The sequence below is a fragment of the Channa argus genome, chromosome 12 (assembly GCF_033026475.1).
Source record: "Channa argus isolate prfri chromosome 12, Channa argus male v1.0, whole genome shotgun sequence".
Lineage (NCBI taxonomy): Eukaryota > Metazoa > Chordata > Actinopteri > Anabantiformes > Channidae > Channa > Channa argus.
The window spans coordinates 782,203-805,302 of NC_090208.1; the positions used below are offsets into that span (position 1 = coordinate 782,203).

Consider the following 23,100-nt stretch of genomic DNA (forward strand, 5'->3'; position numbering starts at 1 on the left):
ATGTTGATTCTCATTCATCCATTCACACACACTCACAGCAGCAGCTGCCATGGAACCTGCTCTCCTGATCCAACAGGAGCAACTTAGCGTTTAGGGACACTTTGACATGTAGCCGGGACTGAGGATCCTTGGACAACTGCCTTACCCACTGAGCTACAGCGTCTTCTAATGTTAACTAGTACAAAAAAAGATACAAAACAATTTCCCCGGCAAGGGGGAGCCAGGACGACGGGTCGGGGGCAGATGGCATCATCACCCTCACTCTTGGATTATGTTCCAAGGCCCACTAACAGCAGACGAGCTGAATGCAAGAGCAGCTGACCTGAGATTGAAGATCATCACTAAGATGGACCGCTGCACCACCGTGGCCGGGTAGCAAGAATAAGTGAAGGGCCTTCTGAAAGTCTACTAGGGGACTAGGCTTCCCGGCTCAAAAGACACAGGGGAAGTTGAAACCAGGAGAATAAATAGGATGTTCTCCACTGCGCCATAGACTGAAGAATGGAGAATTTTATATATAAAACGTAACACATACAGAATCGTAACATTAATTTTTAATAATTTTTTGTTAGGAAACATAATTAATTCATTTTGTTTAAGTTTGACATTTTATTACAGTTTAGTGTTAAGCAGTTTGCTTTAGCATAGGAGAATAATCCTGCCAAACAGGTTCTATCTGATATGTGGTTCATGGTTGAAGTGAGTGTAAAGGGTGATTTTCCAGTTTCACAACAATCCAAATGAAAAAGAAGAAGCGTCTCTAAAAATAATAATAGTGATAAGTGTATGTAACAACACCTCAACACTTACCAAGTGTAAAGTCGCTCAAACTGGTGTCCAAATTCTGGGTTTGGATGGGACACACTTGTTAGTGTACAGTAAATGTACAGCCCTAAGCTTCCCGGCTCCTATAGAGGACTTGTAAATTCTGAGTTTGTAATTTCTACTGCAACATCGACAGATTTATGAATTTTCTTCAGAAGCAGTGAATACAAAGACAATATATAGAAGCCATCAGCTTACTCTGATGTATAAGACCACTGTAACCACTTATCCACCTTGGACAGTCTACTTCAGAAAACATTTAATCATATGACAGCAGTCAGACAGCAGTGTGCAAATTCTCTCAACGAAGGCCTGATACGGGAATGTAGAAATGCCTGGGGGCCTCTTGTGCCTACTGACATATTCTTGTGATCTGCAACCAAGTCACATACAAAAGCATCCTCTCAGGTATGAACAGGTATGAACGAAACAATTCAGGGTTTTTTTCACACCCATGACAGATAATACAGAGAAAATACCAACATCATTCATTGGTGACAGTTCCATTAAGCTGAGAAAAGTCTTTTCTGAAAAACATTTTTTACCTGAGCTTTGGTTTTAACCATGACTGCGATAGGTGAAAGCTGAAAGGTTCAGTCATTTTAAACTGGTTGCATGCAGAGCAGTCAACAAGTCAACATTTGTGAAGTCGATTAACAATAAAACATAAGTGAGGACCATAATAACCCGAAAGCCACTTGGAGGTGCTTTTGTGCAGAGTCAGCCTTTGTGTACACAGACCAGAAACCTTTAGAAAATGAAATCAAAGCAAATCAGGTTTTATTTGTATTTAGAGTCTGTATAACCATGAAATCCACAATCCCAGACACACCCCATCTCTCTCTTTTTGGAGACGTTTGTCTTGGGACAATGGGACATTGCTAAACTGTCCAACCTTTTTCAAAGTATGATGCAATTAGGTTTCCCGGGATTTTCACCCTCAAAACTTGTTCAACTTTAAAAAGGCCTAATTCACCTGCAATAGATGGAAGGATCGATTTAAAAGCAATAAAAGCAGTAGCATGTTGTGAAACGAGGAATGTGAAAACCGCAAAGAAGCAGTTAACACAATTTATTTGTCAACACTTCTGATTCTAGCTTTGGACAAAACATTTCACGTAGGCTCTGATCAGGCTGTAATTTAAAGAGTTGTTTTATATCTGAAGAGTTGTTGAGAATGTGCGAACTGGCTTTTTTGCTGTTCTAGGCAAACAGAAGCCATCAACCTGAGGATGGTTTACTTGGCAGAAAGGGGTTCTGTATACTTGGACATGTTACAGAGTGTCAGCTTTGAAGTGACTATAGAGACAGCAGAGACAACTGCACTTAAAACCATAAAATGTTTTCTTAGTAGTTTTGGACATTGGTGCACTTGGAGGCTGTGGTGCTCATTAGTTGGGTTGGGTTTTATGTTCCCTGCATATTACACAATCTTTAGTGACACATGTACTTGTCACTGCTGGGAAGTTTGACAATGGACCAGACACTGAAAATGAAAGAGCTGCCAAACCTGCGGCTACACAACTCACATAAGGCCGTCGCCAAATGGAGTGTTGCCAGTTCGACAACATTCCAGCCAAGAAGAAGCAGCATGAAGCAAACAGTGTAATAATGGTGATAAAGCCTTTTTTGATGTCATCTGTCACACACTTGTCTCCCTGTCATGATAAAATCGATCAATTAATGTCACGCAATGACAAGACAATGTTTTTGTTAGCGCTGAAAGCTTTGAAAGAATCTCCTGTGTACGTCACTCATACCTTAACTCATTTGTTAAAAGACATGTCTTTTTATAGTTGCATATTGGTTATACGGCATCGTCTATATTTGATATATTGCTCTTACTCAGCTGTTATAATTTTGATTTGATCTCATTATTTCAGTGTATTATTATTATTTGTTATGTGTAACATGATTATTGTTTTATCATCAGCTAAATACTTAAAGTCTTATCGTGTGCCTCCCTGTTTGTAATAAATAAATTGGATTTTTATAATGTGGTAATAGTCAGAGTAAATATTTAGTCAAGAATAGTCAAAATACAAACTTGTCAATATTTCATCATATCATATTCATATATTCACATCATACTCATCAAGTTTTTATACTATAAAAGAAGTACTGTTTCATATGTCGTGGTTATTACAAAAACACGTGGGTAAAGTTTTGCCCAAATCCTGGTTTAAAATTAGGTGGCTAACAAACATGAGCTAATAAGCAATGACCTTTGGTTTGAGGATGAGAAATTTCTTATCTTCATCCCAGACGTTAGTATTATTGTTTGTTTTCGCTTCACATCAGTCACTGAAAGTGCTGAAGAACTGAGTGATTCAGAGACAAGCAGTGCTTTGTCCCACACAGAAGTCTGTAAGGACCAGTTCATTCTAAACATTCCAGTATGAAAAGTTTGGAATGTGCGTGTGGGGAAAAATCTGTACCAACAAGAAAACGGGTATTTATAACAGAGGTGCAAATCACCTTCGTGCATTGAGCGACGAAGAATTTCGGCTGTTCTATTTCCATCTGCTCGTGCACATGCAGCTTCATTTACACAGAGAAACACGTTCCTAAATACCACACAGCAGCAAAGTCCTAGCAGCCTTTTCTTGTGGATAAAGTCGCAAACATCATGGATGAGTTTACAAAAAAAACAGGGGTTATTGATTAGAATAACTAAAAAATAATTAGAATTGATTATGGATTCATTACTGGTTATCACTGAATTTTTTGGACAGTTCTGCCACATCAGCACACCGGTGCACCGCAGCAAGAAACAGGATGACAAAGGACATTTAACAACACCACATGATATTTTGGTTCCTAAATAAAAATAAAAATACAGGAACAACAGGTTACAACATTTCAGGCTGTGTGTTTAGAAATGATTTATGCATAATTACAGCTAACTGTGTGTATGACAGGTTGATAAACGAGGCCCATGATCTTCCCACAGCCTTTCTTTTGGTCCTATTTGGAGCAGTTCTGGTTCTGGTTGTGGTGGTTCCGGTCTTTTGCTAAATGGGGGGGGGGCAACAGAATAGGTTCAAAATGTGAGGAAATGGGAAGTAGTCAGCACATCCTGGAGCCCACCTCATCATCCAACTAACCCGACCTGTGCTGATCAAAATTTATGATTGAGTGACTGAAAAGGAAGAAGCTTTATGACAATCATGAAAAAATGTATTACGTTACCTCAGTGCATGAGTCGGATGAGTGGGTGCTGTTGGTAGTTTATCCTATACACATTGCACTGGGTGGTCTTAAGTGAGCGTAGACCCATTCGGAGCTTACGCACAGCAATCACAAGCCAGCACTGAGGTGGATAGTAGAAATTTATTTTCCTCCATATTTTTTTGTATTTTGTTTTTTGTGTGTTTGTTTGTGAAGAACACTGTTTCAATAGAAGTTACAGGATCGATTCCTATCTAAGTGGGTCAATTACTCACCACCAGCAGCTTTTCTTCAGTCCAGCAGAGAGGCACGTGTCTGCAGATAAAGATCACAGACTGCCAACAAGATGGTTGACACCGGAAGCTGCCACGTTATCCAGAAGTTAGTCTTTTGGAAAGATGTAGAGCTTGACTCCCTAACTCCTCCCACTCCACCTTACCACTCAACCGTGAGATCAACAACTTCTTGTAAATGTCTAGTACTTTCCTGCTACAGTCAGTATCTGTCAAAACCAGGCTTTACTAGAAATGTCTGGACAGCTTCACATGGTTTTATCATTTGATATTCCCTCAAATCAAAATGTGTGATGTTGTGTCTCTGTTGTTTTACAGATAAACATTCTGCTGATCCAGACAAACATATACACCACTCGCTCTACAGGCTGTGGATTTAAAGCCTGTCTGAACAATAACACAACAGAACAATCAATGTAAACGCACTTTTCATAAGCAAACTTTACAGGTGCTTACACAAGTTGATGTAACAGTAACGCTATGTGGTTTGGTGGTTTGTAACGATAAGTAAGTAAAAGTAAAAGCCACCTAAGTAAAAGTTGCTCCTTACTTTACTCTCTGGTGTGTTTGACTCAAAGCCCAATGGGGATTGGACCAATTCCTGACCTGCACACAGCTATTCTCTTTCTAATGGCACATTACATGCTAATTAAGGAGCCCTTGTAATTAACACTGACACACTCTGTGTGACAGATAATTATTCTGCTGATGCAGGTACAGTCGAAACTGTTGCAATTTGCTGCCTCACAGCCAGATGCCACTAAATCTAAAACACTGCACTTTTAACTACATTAAATATTGCGTGATCAGCTTTGTCAATATGGGTTTAATTAGAACACAGCAGATCAGTATGTCGACAGCAAACAAAGTGAAAATGAAAATATGAGCGTGACTCACTCAGCTGTGTGACAAAATGTTGAAGTTCATGATATAGATTTGGGAAACATAGGCACTGACAGGACAGATCAGGGTGAATGAAAACAGATACATGAGCAAGATATTAGATAGGGCTGGTATGTCCGATTGTTAGGCGACTTTTACTTGATTGAACAGAAACTAGGCTTTGATAGTGATAATGTGATCACATGTATTCAGTTCGATTTAAGTTGGGTTATTATCAGGCTGTCACAGACTCATCAGAGCCAAAAGCCTAAAAGCCAAAGCAACGCTGGGGAACCACTAAATGTATCGAGAAACCCGAATGGCACAATGAGGAAGGACGTGCAACAAAAGCATTTGTTTTAGAATGCAACAATCTTACAAACATGCCAGAAAGTTCTTTTCAACTTCCCTAAACTTTGCCCATTCTTTCTCTGTACCTACAAATACTATACACTGTTAAATGCTGTACAATTCCACCAGTAGTACAAAGAAGTACACTGTAAACTTGGGGTACTTAGGCTGAGACCTGTAAATCAAGAGTTAAAAAATTTTGAATTCAGAAGTACAGGATTCAGGTCTTTCACATCTGTGATGTACATCAAATTAAATTGGCAGGTTGGCTGATGACTTTTTCCTTAAGCACAGTTCTCTAGATGTTCTTAAATTGTGTCCTAGGATCTGCTGCTCCTGCTGCTTCTGCCCCAACAACAGCAACTTTTGCTGCAAGAACTACAGCTGCAGCGGCCCCAACACCGATGGCCGCTGCCACAAACCTGCAGCTGCCACTGGCCAACAACTGCTTCTGCCCCGACAGAAACAACTGCTGCCCTGACAAGGACAGTAGCTTTGACAAGTGTGACACCAACTGCTTGCTATGATAACAACTAGAGTTGCTTCAATAGAAACTGTTGGTATCTGCACTGTACTTTGTAAAAAACGCTTTGTCTTTATTAATATCATTAATAAATATATTTGTGTGTCTGCGGCCCTCACTTCTAAGTCGCTTTAGATAAAAGTGTCTGATGGATGAATTATTCTGTTTTGGATAAAAAAGACAATTAAACCCAAACAATCATTTAAAAACTGGTTTACTTCCAGTTTCCTCCTGTTGACAGATTTCCATAGTAGAGTTTGAATAATAAATGTTTCCCAAAATGTTATTCAAAGTAATATTTCACACCTCCAGACTTTGTTTGCTGAAGGTGAAATCGATACATAACACTGTAAAACAAAGCAGATTTCAGGACGTTTACTGTTGATGGATGTCAGATGTAAAGATGTCCTCAGGAAGTGGAAGTCAAACTGAATCATGTCAGCATCTCTCGGATGTGTGTTTACATTTCCCTCTGAGAAGAAGAAGATTCTCAGTCTGAAAACCTCCGACTCAGGAAAGTCCAAGAGCAGCAGCTTTCAGGGACGATGTGATCAGAGTCCTGTAGAGGGTGCTAGAGGTCAAACCCTACAGTTGAACAGTTTCAGTCAGTGTCCAGACAACATGAAGACTCCACTGGTGTCTCTGCTTCTTGGTGAATCAGACATGTTAATCATCCATCACAGCTGCGACATACACCTCATACAGAGAAAACACAGGTCCAGTCTCGTTGTGAAGAACAAGGAATTGATCCAGGACCACAGTCAGACCAGGTTCACATAATCCTCTGTTCCTTTATTTGGTCTTCTATGGTTCGGCTTTGACCATCATTTTGCCAATACAGTCTCATACTTTTTCTAGTGTCTGGCATCAGGTCACCTGACCACAGGGCAGTGGAGCCATAAATCACGTTGTACCTGGAAGTTACATGTATTGCTTTGTCCGCTAGGTTCTACTTTTGAGTCAATTCACCTTCATGTATGTAGCACCAATAGATACATGTTAAAGGCGCTTTACTTAGTAAAGTCAGGACTGTACAGATATGTAGAGAAAACGTAAGAAATGCCCTTTGAGCAGCACTAGGTCTTGCACTGTGAGTCGAGCCGGACAGACACATAAACCAGGATAAGCAACACTGAGAACTGTACAGATTCATTAGTCATTTTAATAACAAAACTTTCTTCACAGGAAGACGGCGCTGTCAGATACACACATGCTGACGTCACAAATGCTGACATCAACAAACCGTTACCCTGTATATGATCATCTGTGGCAAACATGCAAATTAGGGGCCTTTTTCTCTTAAACGATTTGACATACACTATATTGCCAAAAGTATTCGCTCACCATCCAAATAAATGAATTCAGGTGCACAAAGCAAGGTCCATAAAGACATGGATATGTGAGTTTGGTGTGGAAGAACTTGTGGAAGAACTGGCCTGCACAGAGTCCTGACCTGAACCCGATAGAAACCTTTGGGATGAATTAGAGCGAAGACTGCGAGCACTGTGTATTATGTATTTCATAAACACACTTCCCAGAAGAGTTGAAGCTGTTATAGCTGCAAAGGGCCGACGTCATATTAAACCCTATGGATTAAAATGGGATGTTACTAAAGTTCATATGGGTGTAAAGGCAGGTGAGCGAATACTTTTGCCAATATAGTGTACGTTCTGACACAGGGGCCACCAGTCCACACAACACTGATGCAGCTAGTATGAAACATTACCATTCAGGGCCTTGGCTGCAACTAGTGGAATTTTTTCTCTATTCAGATAACAGAATATATAAAATGTTTCCCTGTTGGAACTAAGTACATTCACCCAAGTACTACACTCAAACACATTAACTACTACTGCTTTACTACATTTGAGCTAGTTGTTATATTTCTATTTGCTACATTTATTTGACAGCTTCACATACTTTTCAGATACAAAATCTTAATAGAAAATATAAATAAAATCACAGGACCCAAATGCAATGAATTTATTGCCTCCTTTGTCCTTCACCAGGAGAAAAATCTCAGAGAGAGAAACTACTGTAACTGTGATTCCTCCCATTCTCCCACAATCTGTCTTCATGACCAAATCCTTTTAACCGAACAATCACATTATTCAACTGTTGTACTACTGCAGTAAACTACTTAGTGATTCCCAGAAGGAGCGGGTGGTCTTGTGGCCTGTTTTATAGTCTATGCTTAGAATGAATATCATGAGAGTAAAACAGCTAAAAGAATTCTCGTTTTAAGTCAAAATCTCATCTTCTCATTTCATTTAGTTTGGTTTCTTTTTTGAAAATTTTGTTTTTGATAAGTCCGAAATGACTTCCACCTGACTGCTAAACTAAAACAAACACTAGCAGACTGCAGTAATTCCCAGGTAAAACCAATTTTTACTTACATTAAAATGACGCATATGATTTAAACTGAGCAGTGTTAGATTAATGTGATCACATAAACAGTGAAACAGCCTCTAAACCTCATTTGTCCTTTATGGGGGGAGAAGAAAACACTGTAAAGAGCAGAGAAAATACAAATAAAGGCTGAACGAGCTCTTGATTACTGAGAGCGACACACTAAGTTTAAATGCAGCATTGAATATTATACTGTATATATTTTTTAGCATATTACATAGCTAGTGTACAAATACAGTGCTACTGGTACAGTACATTATAGCAGCCAATGATTTGTGCTCGTACGGGGGCTGTAACTGTAAGCTGAGCACCTACAGACCATATATTGTACTCAACGAGCAGCTGTAGCTCAGTTGGTAAGGAATTCATCCACAGACCAGAGGGTCAACAGTTCAATCCCCGGTCCTATCTATTTGTCGACGTGTCCTTTGGGAAAAATTTGACTAAAAATGTATATAAATGGTCTGCACTCATAAACTTTTCTAACTAATGATACTAAAAGCACTTTACGCTGCTTCTTATTCACCCATTCACACACCAATGGGGGAGCTGCTATGCAGCTGACCAACACTCACTGGGAGCAACTAAGTTGGGGTTCAGTGTCTTGCTCAAGGACACTTCGACATGTGACTGAAGGAGGTGGGGACTGAACCAATAACTGTGAGATTGGTGGACGACAGCGCCACCTTCCTGCGCCACAGTTGCCCACAAGTTGCTCCCGGTGTGTGGAGTAAGCACCTCGCATGGCTGCCACTGCCATCAGTGTGTGTGAGTGAGTGGGTGAAGGAGAAGCAACACTGTAAAGTGCTTAGGATCAAAGTGCTATGGCATATCTCATCCCATGCCACAGCAGAAAGACGAGCATCGGCCGTAAGAATGACGAATTGATGCGGCAGAGACATGTACATGCACATTGTCTTTCTGTCTGTTTAAAATATTATAATGTGTCTGTCTAGTTCTTCAGTTGTAGCTGTGATGATATGAACTATTTGGTTTCACTACATTGTGTCTCAAAGAATAACTAGTGTTGCGATACTATGTCACTGTCATGGGCATGACATGATTGTATTCTGAGTTAAGCTTTGATTCACACTTCTACTGTTTACTGGCATTTACTTTACTCAAGTATTTCCAGGTTATGGTTAGTAAGTCTTTGTAGAAGAAAAGTAAAATGAGATATTTTACTCTTTGTAGGTTTCCAGACAGTAACTCTTTCACAAGTAAGCAGCTGATTATTAATTAATTTATTTTTAATATGCATAACACAAGATACAATTTGAAAATGTCACAGTGCCCTCAAAGTAAAACATACGATCCCTTTTTTTCTCAATCAAAACACATTTTAAAACAATAAAAGCAAATGATAATGAAAATATTTGCTAATTCAGATTCTTTGTTCATCCAAGAAATGCTAGTATAATAATATATGATGTAATAATCGTAAGAATATCTCCACCACCAGTGTTTATACCCTCGTTTACATGTTGCTTGCATCAGTAAATATAATAAGGAAAATGTGTAATGGGGCTTGGCTTAAAATTGCTGTGTGCATAGTCTAGTAAGAATTGGAGATGTTGTTAGAAGCAGTTCTTGTCTTGGAAGCCGATTAGGAAGAGCAGTTGTTTCTGAAGCAGCAGAAATTGCTGACACAACAGTCACTTTTTCAGTGGTTGTTTGTCTGTGGGGCAAGTTATGTTGCTTGGAGAGCCGCCTCAGGTGAGGACATTGGATGAGAAAAAGGTTATTGAAACCTCAGCTGAGAAGCTGGCATAAAGAGATTTCTCCCAGGAGAAATCCTCCTAGAGGCCGAACTAAAACTAGAAAGAAAAAAGCCTGAACAGGTTCAGCCCATAGACAAAGAACCAGAACTGGTGGTTGATTACATCAGCTGCATGTCCCTGATATCAGAGATAAGACCACCAGAGAAAGAAAATATGGAAAAGGGGAAGAGGACCAGCACTTTGGAACAAGCAGTAAGAGGAGATAGAGGATAGAAAGAAAGGTGGAATTTAGAACTATGTATGAGTAAAGTTAATGATTACGGAAGTGCGTCCATGAAGATGTGTGATTACTATTATTACAATTGATTTGATGGAAACTAAAATTATTTTGTGGTGTATTTATTATGTGTGATTACAACAGCTTCACTAGATGAAGGCTCTAATTGGTTTAATCATGACCCTTAAATTATTGTCTCCTTAGCAGTAACATTATTATTCACTGCTTAAATTATTTCAGCAACCAAAACAGCTGCTACTATAAAAGCATACTGTTGACCAGTGTGACTAAATTAGAGTCTGTAGTATCAGGCCCATAAGTAGTGAAGAAGTAATGGTATGGTTTCTGCAGTTGTCATTGTTGTTGTAGGTATCTTGGTGGTTGTCCGTGTGTTTGCTTCAGGTATGGTTGTCATGGTTTCCTGAGTTTGCTTCAGCTGTCATTGTTGTATTTGTGTGAGTTGTAGTTGTTGTGGCTGTCTCAGTGATTGCTGTGAATTTCTTCAGCTATTGTCTTACTTTTCTGAGTTGTTGTGGTGAGTATCTCAGTTGTTGTTGTTTCTTGAGTTTTTGCAGCAGTTGCTATGGTAACTTCAGCTATTTTTATTGTACTACCCTGGATCTTACTTTTAATCTTTCAGTTGTTCTTATTTCCTCGGGTGATGATGTTTTCGTTTCCAACAACGTTTTGTTGGTCTTTTAGGTCTCTTAGTTGTTGTTGTGGTTGTACGTCTCTTAGTTGTTGTTGTGGTTGTAGGTCTCTTAGTTGCTGTTGTTGTGGGTCTCTTAGTTGTTGTTGGTGTTGTAGTTGTCGAAGTTGTTGTTGTTGGTGTCGTAGTTGTTGTTGTTGGTGTCGTAGTTGTTGTTGGTGTCGTGGTTGTTGTTGTGGGTGTCTCACTTGTCAGTGCTGTTGTAGGTGACTGAGTTGTTGACGTCTCAGTTATTATTCTGTTCTGATCGATGGCTGTTGTTGTGGGTGATTCAATTGTTGTGATTGTTTCGGTTGTTGTTGTTGTCGGTGATTCAGATGTTGTTGTTTCAGTTGAGCTTGTTGTGGGTAATTCAGTTGTTGTTGTTTCAGTTGTGGATGTTGTGGTTGATTCAGTTGTTGTTGTTTCAGTTGTGGTTGTTGTGGGGGCATCAGTTGTTGTGGTTGTTTCAACTGTGGTTGTTGTGGGTGATTCAGTTGTTGTTGTTTCAGTTGTGGTTGTTGTGGGGGCATCAGTTGTTGTGGTTGTTTCAACTGTGGTTGTTGTGGGTGATTCAGTTGTTGTTGTTTCAGTTGTGGTTGTTGTGGGTGATTCAGTTGTTGTTGTTTCAGTTGTGGTTGTTGTGGGGGCATCAGTTGTAGTGGTTGTTTCAACTGTGGTTGTTGTGGGTGATTCAGTTGTTGTTGTTTCAGTTGTGGTTGTTGTGGGGGCATCAGTTGTTGTGGTTGTTTCAACTGTGGTTGTAGTGGGTGATTCAGTTGTTGTTGTTGTTTCAGTTGTTGTTGTTGTGGGTGATTCAGTTGTGGTTGTTTCAGTTGTGGTTGTTGTAGGTGATTCAGTTGTTGTTGTTTCAGTTGTGGTCGTTGTGGGTGATTCAGTTGTTGTTTCAGTTGTGGTTGTTGTGGGGGTATCAGTTGTAGTGGTTGTTTCAACTGTGGTTGTAGTGGGTGATTCAGTTGTTGTTGTTTCAGTTGTGGTTGTTGTGGGGGCATCAGTTGTTGTGGTTGTTTCAACTGTGGTTGTTGTGGGTGATTCAGTTGTTGTTGTTTCAGTTGTGGTTGTTGTGGGGGCATCAGTTGTTGTGGTTGTTTCAACTGTGGTTGTTGTGGGTGAGTCAGTTGTTGTTGTGCGGGCCTCTGCTGTTGTTTCAGTTGTGGTTGTTGTGGGTGATTCAGTTGATGTTGTTGTTTCAGTTGTTGTTGTTGTGGGTGATTCAGTTGTGGTTGTTTCAATTGTGGTTGTTGTAGGTGATTCAGTTGTTGTTGTTTCAGTTGTGGTTGTTGTGGGTGATTCAGTTGTTGTTGTTTCAGTTGTGGTTGTTGTGGGGGTATCAGTTGTAGTGGTTGTTTCAACTGTGGTTGTTGTGGGTGATTCAGTTGTTGTTGTTTCAGTTGTGGTTGTTGTGGGGGCATCAGTTGTTGTGGTTGTTTCAACTGTGGTTGTTGAGGGTGATTCAGTTGTTGTTGTTTCAGTTGTTGTGTCTATGGGTGTCTCAGTTGTTCTGTCTGTGGTGGTCTCAGTTGTTGTGTCTGTGGTTGTATCAATTGTTGTTCCCTGAGTTTTGGTGGTCTCAGTTGTTGTGTCTGTGGTTGTCTCAGTTGTTGTTCCCTGAGTTGTGGTGGTCTCAGTTGTTGGTCCCTGAGTTTTGGTTGTCTCAGTTGTTGTGTCTATGGGTGTCTCAGTTATTCTGTCTGTGGTGGTCTCAGTTGTTGTGTCTGTGGTTGTCTGAGTTGTGGTTGTCTCAGTTGTTGTGTCTGTGGTTGTCTCAGTTGTTGTGTCTATGGGTGTCTCAGTTGTTGTGTCTGTGGTTGTCTCAGTTGTTGTTTCCTGAGTTGTGGTTGTCTCAGTTGTTGTGTCTGTGGGTGTCTTAGTTGTTGTGTCTGTGGTTGTCTCAGTTGTTGTTCCCTGAGTTGTGGTGGTCTCAATTGTTGTTCCCTGAGTTGTGGTGGTCTCAGTTGTTGGTCCCTGAGTTTTGGTTGTCTCAGTTGTTGTGTCTATGGGTGTCTCAGTTATTCTGTCTGTGGTGGTCTCAGTTGTTGTGTCTGTGGTTGTCTGAGTTGTGGTTGTCTCAGTTGTTGTGTCTGTGGTTGTCTCAGTTGTTGTGTCTATGGGTGTCTCAGTTGTTGTGTCTGTGGTTGTCTCAGTTGTTGTTCCCTGAGTTGTGGTTGTCTCAGTTGTTGTGTCTATGGGTGTCTCAGTTGTTCTGTCTGTGGTTGTATCAATTGTTGTTCCCTGAGTTTTGGTGGTCTCAGTTGTTGTGTCTGTGGTTGTCTCAGTTGTTGTTCCCTGAGTTGTGGTGGTCTCAGTTGTTGGTCCCTGAGTTTTGGTTGTCTCAGTTGTTGTGTCTATGGGTGTCTCAGTTATTCTGTCTGTGGTGGTCTCAGTTGTTGTGTCTGTGGTTGTCTGAGTTGTGGTTGTCTCAGTTGTTGTGTCTGTGGTTGTCTCAGTTGTTGTGTCTATGGGTGTCTCAGTTGTTGTGTCTGTGGTTGTCTCAGTTGTTGTTTCCTGAGTTGTGGTTGTCTCAGTTGTTGTGTCTGTGGGTGTCTTAGTTGTTGTGTCTGTGGTTGTCTCAGTTGTTGTTCCCTGAGTTGTGGTGGTCTCAATTGTTGTTCCCTGAGTTGTGGTGGTCTCAGTTGTTGGTCCCTGAGTTTTGGTTGTCTCAGTTGTTGTGTCTATGGGTGTCTCAGTTATTCTGTCTGTGGTGGTCTCAGTTGTTGTGTCTGTGGTTGTCTGAGTTGTGGTTGTCTCAGTTGTTGTGTCTGTGGTTGTCTCAGTTGTTGTGTCTATGGGTGTCTCAGTTGTTGTGTCTGTGGTTGTCTCAGTTGTTGTTCCCTGAGTTGTGGTTGTCTCAGTTGTTGTGTCTATGGGTGTCTCAGTTGTTCTGTCTGTGGTTGTATCAATTGTTGTTCCCTGAGTTTTGGTGGTCTCAGTTGTTGTGTCTGTGGTTGTCTCAGTTGTTGTTCCCTGAGTTGTGGTGGTCTCAGTTGTTGGTCCCTGAGTTGTGGTTGTCTCAGTTGTTGTGTCTATGGGCGTCTCAGTTGTTCTGTCTGTGGTGGTCTCAGTTGTTGTGTCTGTGGTTGTCTGAGTTGTGGTTGTCTCAGTTGTTGTGTCTGTGGTTGTCTCAGTTGTTGTGTCTATGGGTGTCTCAGTTGTTGTTTCCTGAGTTGTGGTTGTCTCAGTTGTTGTGTATGTGGGTGTCTCAGTTGTTCTGTCTGTGGTGGTCTCAGTTGTTGTGTCTGTGGTTGTCTGAGTTGTGGTTGTCTCAGTTGTTGTGTCTATGGGTGTCTCAGTTGTTCTGTCTGTGGTGGTCTCAGTTGTTGTGTCTGTGGTTGTATCAATTGTTGTTCCCTGAGTTTTGGTGGTCTCAGTTGTTGTGTCTGTGGTTGTCTCAGTTGTTGTTCCCCGAGTTGTGGTGGTCTCAGTTGTTGATCCCTGAGTTGTGGTTGTCTCAGTTGTTGTGTCTATGGGTGTCTCAGTTGTTCTGTCTGTGGTGGTCTCAGTTGTTGTGTCTGTGGTTGTCTCAGTTGTTGTGTCTATGGGTGTCTCAGTTGTTCTGTCTGTGGTGGTCTCAGTTGTTGTGTCTGTGGTTGTCTGAGTTGTGGTTGTCTCAGTTGTTGTGTCTATGGGTGTCTCAGTTGTTCTGTCTGTGGTTGTCTCAGTTGTTGTGTCTGTGGTTGTCTCAGTTGTTGTGTCTATGGGTGTCTCAGTTGTTGTGTCTGTGGTTGTCTCAGTTGTTGGTCCCTGAGTTGTGGTTATCTCAGTTGTTGTGTCTATGGGTGTCTCAGTTGTTCTGTCTGTGGTGGTCTCAGTTGTTGTGTCTGTGGTTGTCTGAGTTGTGGTTGTCTCGGTTGTTGTGTCTGTGGGTGTCTCAGTTGTTCTGTCTGTGGTGGTCTCAGTTGTTGTGTCTGTGGTTGTCTCAGTTGTTGTTCCCTGAGTTGTGGTGGTCTCAGTTGTTGGTCCCTGAGTTGTGGTTGTCTCAGTTGTTGTGTCTATGGGTGTCTCAGTTGTTCTGTCTGTGGTGGTCTCAGTTGTTGTGTCTGTGGTTGTCTGAGTTGTGGTTGTCTCAGTTGTTGTGTCTGTGGTTGTCTCAGTTGTTCTGTCTGTGGTGGTCTCAGTTGTTGTGTCTGTGGTTGTATCAATTGTTGTTCCCTGAGTTTTGGTGCTCTCAGTTGTTGTGTCTGTGGTTGTCTCAGTTGTTATTCCCTGAGTTGTGGTGGTCTCAGTTGTTGTGTCTGTGGGTGTCTTAGTTGTTGTGTCTGTGGTTGTCTCAGTTGTTGTTCCCTGAGTTGTGGTGGTCTCAGTTGTTGTTCCCTGAGTTGTGGTTGTCTCAGTTGTTCTGTCTATGGGTGTCTCAGTTGTTCTGTCTGTGGTGGTCTCAGTTGTTGTGTCTGTGGTTGTCTGAGTTGTGCTTGTGTCAGTTGTTGTGTCTTTGGTTGTCTCAGTTGTTGTTCCCTGAGTTGTGGTGGTCTCAGTTGTTGTTCCTTGAGTTGTGGTTGTCTCAGTTGTTGTGTCTATGGGTGTCTCAGTTGTTCTGTCTGTGCTGGTCTCAGTTGTTGTGTCTGTGGTTGTCTGAGTTGTGGTTGTCTCAGTTGTTGTGTCTGTGGTTGTATCAATTGTTGTTCCCTGAGTTTTTGTGGTCTCAGTTGTTGTGTCTGTGGATGTCTCAGTTGTTGTTCCCTGAGTTGTGGTGGTCTCAGTTGTTGGTCCCTGAGTTGTGGTTGTCTCAGTTGTTGTGTCTATGGGTGTCTCAGTTGTTCTGTCTGTGGTGGTCTCAGTTGTTGTGTCTGTAGTTGTCTGAGTTGTGGTTGTCTCAGTTGTTGTGTCTGTGGTTGTCTCAGTTTTTGTGTCTATGGGTGTCTCAGTTGTTGTGTCTGTGGTTGTCTCAGTTGTTGTTTCCTGAGTTGTGGTTGTCTCAGTTGTTGTGTCTGTGGGTGTCTTAGTTGTTGTGTCTGTGGTTGTCTCAGTTGTTGTTCCCTGAGTTGTGGTGGTCTCAGTTGTTGTTCCCTGAGTTGTGGTTGTCTCAGTTGTTGTGTCTATGGGTGTCTCAGTTGTTCTGTCTGTGGTGGTCTCAGTTGTTGTGTCTATGGGTGTCTCAGTTGTTCTGTCTGTGGTGGTCTCAGTTGTTGTGTCTGTGGTTGTCTGAGTTGTGGTTGTCTCAGTTTTTGTTTCTATGGGTGTCTCAGTTGTTCTGTCTGTGGTGGTCTCAGTTGTTGTGTCTGTGGGTGTCTTAGTTGTTGTGTCTGTGGTTGTTTCAGTTGTTCTTCCCTGAGTTGTGGTGGTCTCAGTTGTTGTTCCCTGAGGTGTGGTTGTTTCAGTTGTTGTGTCTATGGGTGTCTCAGTTGTTGTGTCTGTGGTGGCCTCAGTTGTTGTGTCTGTGGTTGTCTGAGTTGTGGTTGTCTCAGTTGTTGTGTCTGTGGTTGTATCAATTGTTGTTCCCTGACTTTTGGTGGTCTCAGTTGTTGTGTCTGTGGTTGTCTCAGTGGTTGTTTCCTGAGTTGTGGTTGTCTCAGTTGTTGTGTCTGTGGTGGTCTCAGTTGTTGTGTCTGTGGCTGTCTGAGTTGTGGTTGTCTCAGTTGTTGTGTCTATGGGTGTCTCAGTTGTGCTGTCTGTGGTTGACTCAGTTGTTGTTTCCTGAGTTGTGGTTGTCTCAGTTGTTGTGTCTGTGGTGGTCTCAGTTGTTGGTCCCTGAGTTGTGGTTGTCTCAGTTGTTGTGTCTGTGGTTGTCTGAGTTGTGGTTGTCTCAGTTGTTGTGTCTGTGGTTGTCTCAGTTGTTGTGTCTATGGGTGTCTCAGTTGTTGTGTCTGTGGTTCTCTCAGTTGTTGTTTCCTGAGTTGTGGTTGTCTCAGTTGTTGTGTCTGTGGGTGTCTTAGTTGTTGTGTCTGTGGTTGTCTCAGTTGTTGTTTCCTGAGTTGTGGTTGACTCAGTTGTTGTGTCTATGGGTGTCTCAATTGTTCTGTCTGTGGTGGTCTCAGTTGTTGTGTCTGTGGTTGTCTGAGTTGTGGTTGTCTCAGTTGTTGTGTCTATGGGTGTCTCAGTTGTTCTGTCTGTGGTGGTCTCAGTTGTTGTGTCTGTGGTTGTATCAATTGTTGTTCCCTGAGTTTTGGTGATCTCAGTTGTTGTGTCTGTGGTTGTCTCAGTTGTTGTTTCCTGAGTTGTGGTTGTCTCAGTTGTTGTTCCCTGAGTTGTGGTGGTCTCAGTTGTTGTTCCCTGAGTTGTGGTTGTCTCAGTTGTTGTGTCTATGGGTGTCTCAGTTGTTCTGTCTGTGGTGGTCTCAGTTGTTGTGTCTGTGGTTGTCTGAGTTGTGGTTGTCTCAGTTGTTGTGTCTATGGGTGTCTCAGTTGTTCTGTCTGTGGTGGTCTCAGTTGTTGTGTCTGTGGTTGTATCAATTGTTGTTCCCTGAGTTTTGGTGATCTCAGTTGTTGTGTCTGTGGTTGTCTCAGTTGTTGTTCCCTGAGTTGTGGTGGTCTCAGTTGATGGTCCCTGAGTTGTGGTTGTCTCAGTTGTTGTGTCTATGGGTGTCTCAGTTGTTCTGTCTGTGGTGGTCTCAGTTGTTGTGTCTATGGGTGTGTCAGTCGTTCCGTCTGTGGTGGTCTCAGTTGTTGTGTCTGTGGTTGTCTGAGTTGTGGTTGTCTCAGTTGTTCTGTCTGTGGTTGACTCAGTTGTTGTGTCTGTGGTTGTCTGAGTTGTTGTGTCTATGGGTGTCACAGTTGTTGTGTCTGTGGTTGTCTCAGTTGTTGTTTCCTGAGATGTGGTTGTCTCAGTTGTTGTGTCTGTGGGTGTCTTAGTTGTAGTGTCTGTGGTTGTCTCAGTTGTTGTTTCCTGAGTTGTGGTTGACTCAGTTGTTGTGTCTGTGGTAGTCTCAGTTGTTGTTCCCTGAGTTGTGGTGGTCTCAGTTGTTGTGTCTGTGGTTGTCTGAGTTGTTGTGTCTATGGGTGTCTCAGTTGTTGTGTCTGTGGTTGTCTCAGTTGTTGTTTCCTGAGATGTGGTTGTCTCAGTTGTTGTGTCTGTGGGTGTCTTAGTTGTTGTGTCTGTGGATGTCTCAGTTGTTGTTCCCTGAGTTGTGGTGGTCTCAGTTTTTCCCTGAGTTGTGGTTGTCTCAGTTGTTGTGTCTATGGGTGTCTCAGTTGTTCTGTCTGTGGTGGTCTCAGTTGTTGTGTCTGTGGTTGTCTGAGTTGTGGTTGTCTCAGTTGTTGTGTCTATGGGTGTCTCAGTTGTTCTGTCTGTGGTGGTCTCAGTTGTTGTGTCTGTGGTTGTATCAATTGTTGTTCCCTGAGTTTTGGTAATCTCAGTTGTTGTGTCTGTGGTTGTCTCAGTTGTTGTTCCCTGAGTTGTGGTGGTCTCAGTTGATGGTCCCTGAGTTGTGGTTGTCTCAGTTGTTGTGTCTATGGGTGTCTCAGTTGTTCTGTCTGTGGTGGTCTCAGTTGTTGTGTCTGTGGTTGTATCAATTGTTGTTCCCTGAGTTTTGGTGGTCTCAGTTGTTGTGTCTGTGGTTGTCTCAGTTGTTGTTTCCTGAGTTGTGGTGGTCTCAGTTGTTGTGTCTGTGGGTGTCTCAGTTGCTGTGTCAGTGGGTGTCTTAGTTGTTGTGTCTGTGGTTTTCTCAGTTGTTGTTTCCTGAGTTGTGGTTGTCTCAGTTGTTGTGTCTGTGGTTGTCTCAGTTGTTGTTCCCTGAGTTGTGGTTGTCTCAGTTGTTGTGTCTATGGGTGTCTCAGTTGTTCTGTCTGTGGTGGTCTCAGTTGTTGTGTCTGTGGTTGTCTGAGTTGTGGTTGTCTCAGTTGTTGTGTCTATGGGTGTCTCAGTTGTTGTGTCTGTGGTGGTCTCAGTTGTTGTGTCTGTGGTTGTCTCAGTTGTTGTTCCCTGAGTTGTGGTGGTCTCAGTTGTTGGTCCCTGAGTTGTGGTTGTCTCAGTTGTTGTGTCTATGGGTGTCTCAGTCGTTCCGTCTGTGGTGGTCTCAGTTGTTGTGTCTGTGGTTGTCTGAGTTGTGGTTGTCTCAGTTGTTCTGTCTGTGGTTGACTCAGTTGTTGTGTCTGTGGTTGTCTGAGTTGTTGTGTCTATGGGTGTCTCAGTTGTTGTGTCTGTGGTTGTCTCAGTTGTTGTTCCCTGAGTTGTGGTAATCTCAGTTGTTGTGTCTGTGGTTGTCTCAGTTGTTGTTCCCTGAGTTGTGGTGGTCTCAGTTGATGGTCCCTGAGTTGTGGTTGTCTCAGTTGTTGTGTCTATGGGTGTTTCAGTTGTTCTGTCTGTGGTGGTCTCAGTTGTTGTGTCTGTGGTTGTATCAATTGTTGTTCCCTGAGTTTTGGTGGTCTCAGTTGTTGTGTCTGTGGTTGTCTCAGTTGTTGTTTCCTGAGTTGTGGTGGTCTCAGTTGTTGTGTCTGTGGGTGTCTCAGTTGCTGTGTCAGTGGGTGTCTTAGTTGTTGTGTCTGTGGTTTTCTCAGTTGTTGTTTCCTGAGTTGTGGTTGTCTCAGTTGTTGTGTCTGTGGTTGTCTCAGTTGTTGTTCCCTGAGTTGTGGTTGTCTCAGTTGTTGTGTCTATGGGTGTCTCAGTTGTTCTGTCTGTGGTGGTCTCAGTTGTTGTGTCTGTGGTTGTCTGAGTTGTGGTTGTCTCAGTTGTTGTGTCTATGGGTGTCTCAGTTGTTGTGTCTGTGGTGGTCTCAGTTGTTGTGTCTGTGGTTGTCTCAGTTGTTGTTCCCTGAGTTGTGGTGGTCTCAGTTGTTGGTCCCTGAGTTGTGGTTGTCTCAGTTGTTGTGTCTATGGGTGTCTCAGTTGTTCTGTCTGTGGTGGTCTCAGTTGTTGTGTCTGTGGTTGTCTGAGTTGTGGTTGTCTCAGTTGTTGTGTCTGTGGTTGTCTCAGTTGTTGTGTCTATGGGTGTCTCAGTTGTTGTGTCTGTGGTTGTCTCAGTTGATGTTTCCTGAGTTGTGGTTGTCTCAGTTGTTGTGTCTGTGGTGGTCTCAGTTGTTGTTTCCTGAGTTGTGGTGGTCTCAGTTGTTGGTCCCTGAGCTGTGGTTGTCTCAGTTGTTGTGTCTGTGGTTGTCTCAGTTGTTGTGTCTATGGGTGTCTCAGTTGTTGTGTCTATGGGTGTCTCAGTCGTTCCGTCTGTGGTGGTCTCAGTTGTTGTGTCTGTGGTTGTCTGAGTTGTGGTTGTCTCAGTTGTTCTGTCTGTGGTTGACTCAGTTGTTGTGTCTGTGGTTGTCTGAGTTGTTGTGTCTATGGGTGTCTCAGTTGTTGTGTCTGTGGTTGTCTCAGTTGTTGTTCCCTGAGTTGTGGTTGTCTCAGTTGTTGTGTCTATGGGTGTCTCAGTTGTTCTGTCTGTGGTGGTCTCAGTTGTTGTGTCTGTGGTTGTCTGAGTTGTGGTTGTCTCAGTTGTTGTGTCTATGGGTGTCTCAGTTGTTGTGTCTGTGGTGGTCTCAGTTGTTGTGTCTGTGGTTGTCTCAGTTGTTGTTTCCTGAGTTGTGGTGGTCTCAGTTGTTGGTCCCTGAGTTGTGGTTGTCTCAGTTGTTGTGTCTATGGGTGTCTCAGTTGTTCTGTCTGTGGTGGTCTCAGTTGTTGTGTCTGTGGTTGTCTGAGTTGTGGTTGTCTCAGTTGTTGTGTCTGTGGTTGTCTCAGTTGTTGTGTCTATGGGTGTCTCAGTTGTTGTGTCTGTGGTTGTCTCAGTTGTTGTTTCCTGAGTTGTGGTTGTCTCAGTTGTTATGTCTGTGGTGGTCTCAGTTGTTGTTTCCTGAGTTGTGGTGGTCTCAGTTGTTGGTCCCTGAGTTGTGGTTGTCTCAGTTGTTGTGTCTGTGGTTGTCTCAGTTGTTGTGTCTATGGGTGTCTTGGTTGTTGTGTCTGTGGTTGTCTCAGTTGTTGTTTCCTGAGATGTGGTTGTCTCAGTTGTTGTGTCTGTGGGTGTCTTAGTTGTTGTGTCTGTGGTTTTCTCAGTTGTTGTTTCCTGAGTTGTGGTTGTCTCAGTTGTTGTGTCTGTGGTTGTCTCAGTTGTTGTTCCCTGAGTTGTGGTTGTCTCAGTTGTTGTGTCTATGGGTGTCTCAGTTGTTCTGTCTGTGGTGGTCTCAGTTGTTGTGTCTGTGGTTGTCTGAGTTGTGGTTGTCTCAGTTGTTGTGTCTATGGGTGTCTCAGTTGTTCTGTCTGTGGTGGTCTCAGTTGTTGTGTCTGTGGTTGTCTCAGTTGTTGTTCCCTGAGTTGTGGTGGTCTCAGTTGTTGGTCCCTGAGTTGTGGTTGTCTCAGTTGTTGTGTCTATGGGTGTCTCAGTTGTTCTGTCTGTGGTGGTCTCAGTTGTTGTGTCTGTGGTTGTCTGAGTTGTGGTTGTCTCAGTTGTTGTGTCTGTGGTTGTCTCAGTTGTTGTGTCTATGGGTGTCTCAGTTGTTCTGTCTGTGGTGGTCTCAGTTGTTGTGTCTGTGGTTGTATCAATTGTTGTTCCCTGAGTTTTGGTAATCTCAGTTGTTGTGTCTGTGGTTGTCTCAGTTGTTGTTCCCTGAGTTGTGGTGGTCTCAGTTGATGGTCCCTGAGTTGTGGTTGTCTCAGTTGTTGTGTCTATGGGTGTCTCAGTTGTTCTGTCTGTGGTGGTCTCAGTTGTTGTGTCTATGGGTGTCTCAGTTGTTCTGTCTGTGGTGGTCTCAGTTGTTGTGTCTATGGGTGTCTCAGTTGTTCTGTCTGTGGTGGTCTCAGTTGTTGTGTCTGTGGTTGTCTGAGTTGTGGTTGTCTCAGTTGTTGTGTCTATGGGTGTCTCAGTTGTTCTGTCTGTGGTGGTCTCAGTTGTTATGTCTGTGGTTGTCTCAGTTGTTGTTCCCTGAGTTGTGGTGGTCTCAGTTGTTGGTCCCTGAGTTGTGGTTGTCTCAGTTGTTGTGTCTATGGGTGTCTCAGTTGTTCTGTCTGTGGTGGTCTCAGTTGTTGTGTCTGTGGTTGTCTGAGTTGTGGTTGTCTCAGTTGTTGTGTCTGTGGTTGTCTCAGTTGCTGTGTCTATGGGTGTCTCAGTTGTTGTGTCTGTGGTTGTCTCAGTTGTTGTTTCCTGAGTTGTGGTTGTCTCAGTTGTTGTGTCTGTGGTGGTCTCAGTTGTTGTTTCCTGAGTTGTGGTGGTCTCAGTTGTTGGTCCCTGAGTTGTGGTTGTCTCAGTTGTTGTGTCTGTGGTGGTCTCAGTTGTTGTTTCCTGAGTTGTGGTGGTCTCAGTTGTTGGTCCCTGAGTTGTGGTTGTCTCAGTTGTTGTGTCTATGGGTGTCTCAGTTGTTCTGTCTGTGGTTGTCTCAGTTGTTGTTTCCTGAGATGTGGTTGTCTCAGTTGTTGTGTCTGTGGGTGTCTTAGTTGTTGTGTCTGTGGTTTTCTCAGTTGTTGTTTCCTGAGTTGTGGTTGTCTCAGTTGTTGTGTCTGTGGTTGTCTCAGTTGTTGTTCCCTGAGTTGTGGTTGTCTCAGTTGTTGTGTCTATGGGTGTCTCAGTTGTTCTGTCTGTGGTGGTCTCAGTTGTTGTGTCTGTGGTTGTCTGAGTTGTGGTTGTCTCAGTTGTTGTGTCTATGGGTGTCTCAGTTGTTCTGTCTGTGGTGGTCTCAGTTGTTGTGTCTGTGGTTGTCTCAGTTGTTGTTCCCTGAGTTGTGGTGGTCTCAGTTGTTGGTCCCTGAGTTGTGGTTGTCTCAGTTGTTGTGTCTGTGGTTGTCTCAGTTGTTGTGTCTATGGGTGTCTCAGTTGTTGTGTCTGTGGTTGTCTCAGTTGTTGTTTCCTGAGATGTGGTTGTCTCAGTTGTTGTGTCTGTGGGTGTCTTAGTTGTTGTGTCTGTGGTTTTCTCAGTTGTTGTTTCCTGAGTTGTGGTTGTCTCAGTTGTTGTGTCTGTGGTTGTCTCAGTTGTTGTTCCCTGAGTTGTGGTTGTCTCAGTTGTTGTGTCTATGGGTGTCTCAGTTGTTCTGTCTGTGGTGGTCTCAGTTGTTGTGTCTGTGGTTGTCTGAGTTGTGGTGGTCTCAGTTGTTGGTC

General features: G+C 42.9%; 1 protein-coding gene across 1 annotated transcript; it reads right to left on the reverse strand.

Annotated features, from left to right (window-relative positions):
• Window positions 1-14,014: 14,014 nt before the first annotated feature.
• On the reverse strand, window positions 14,015-21,961 carry LOC137138034 (mucin-2-like; the record flags this gene model as incomplete). The annotated part of the gene is made up of 2 exons (XM_067524939.1): window positions 14,015-19,831; window positions 21,014-21,961. Coding segments are annotated over 2 exons (6,765 nt in total), but the record flags the coding sequence as incomplete, so codon positions are not given.
• Between the last annotated feature and the right edge of the window lie 1,139 nt (window positions 21,962-23,100).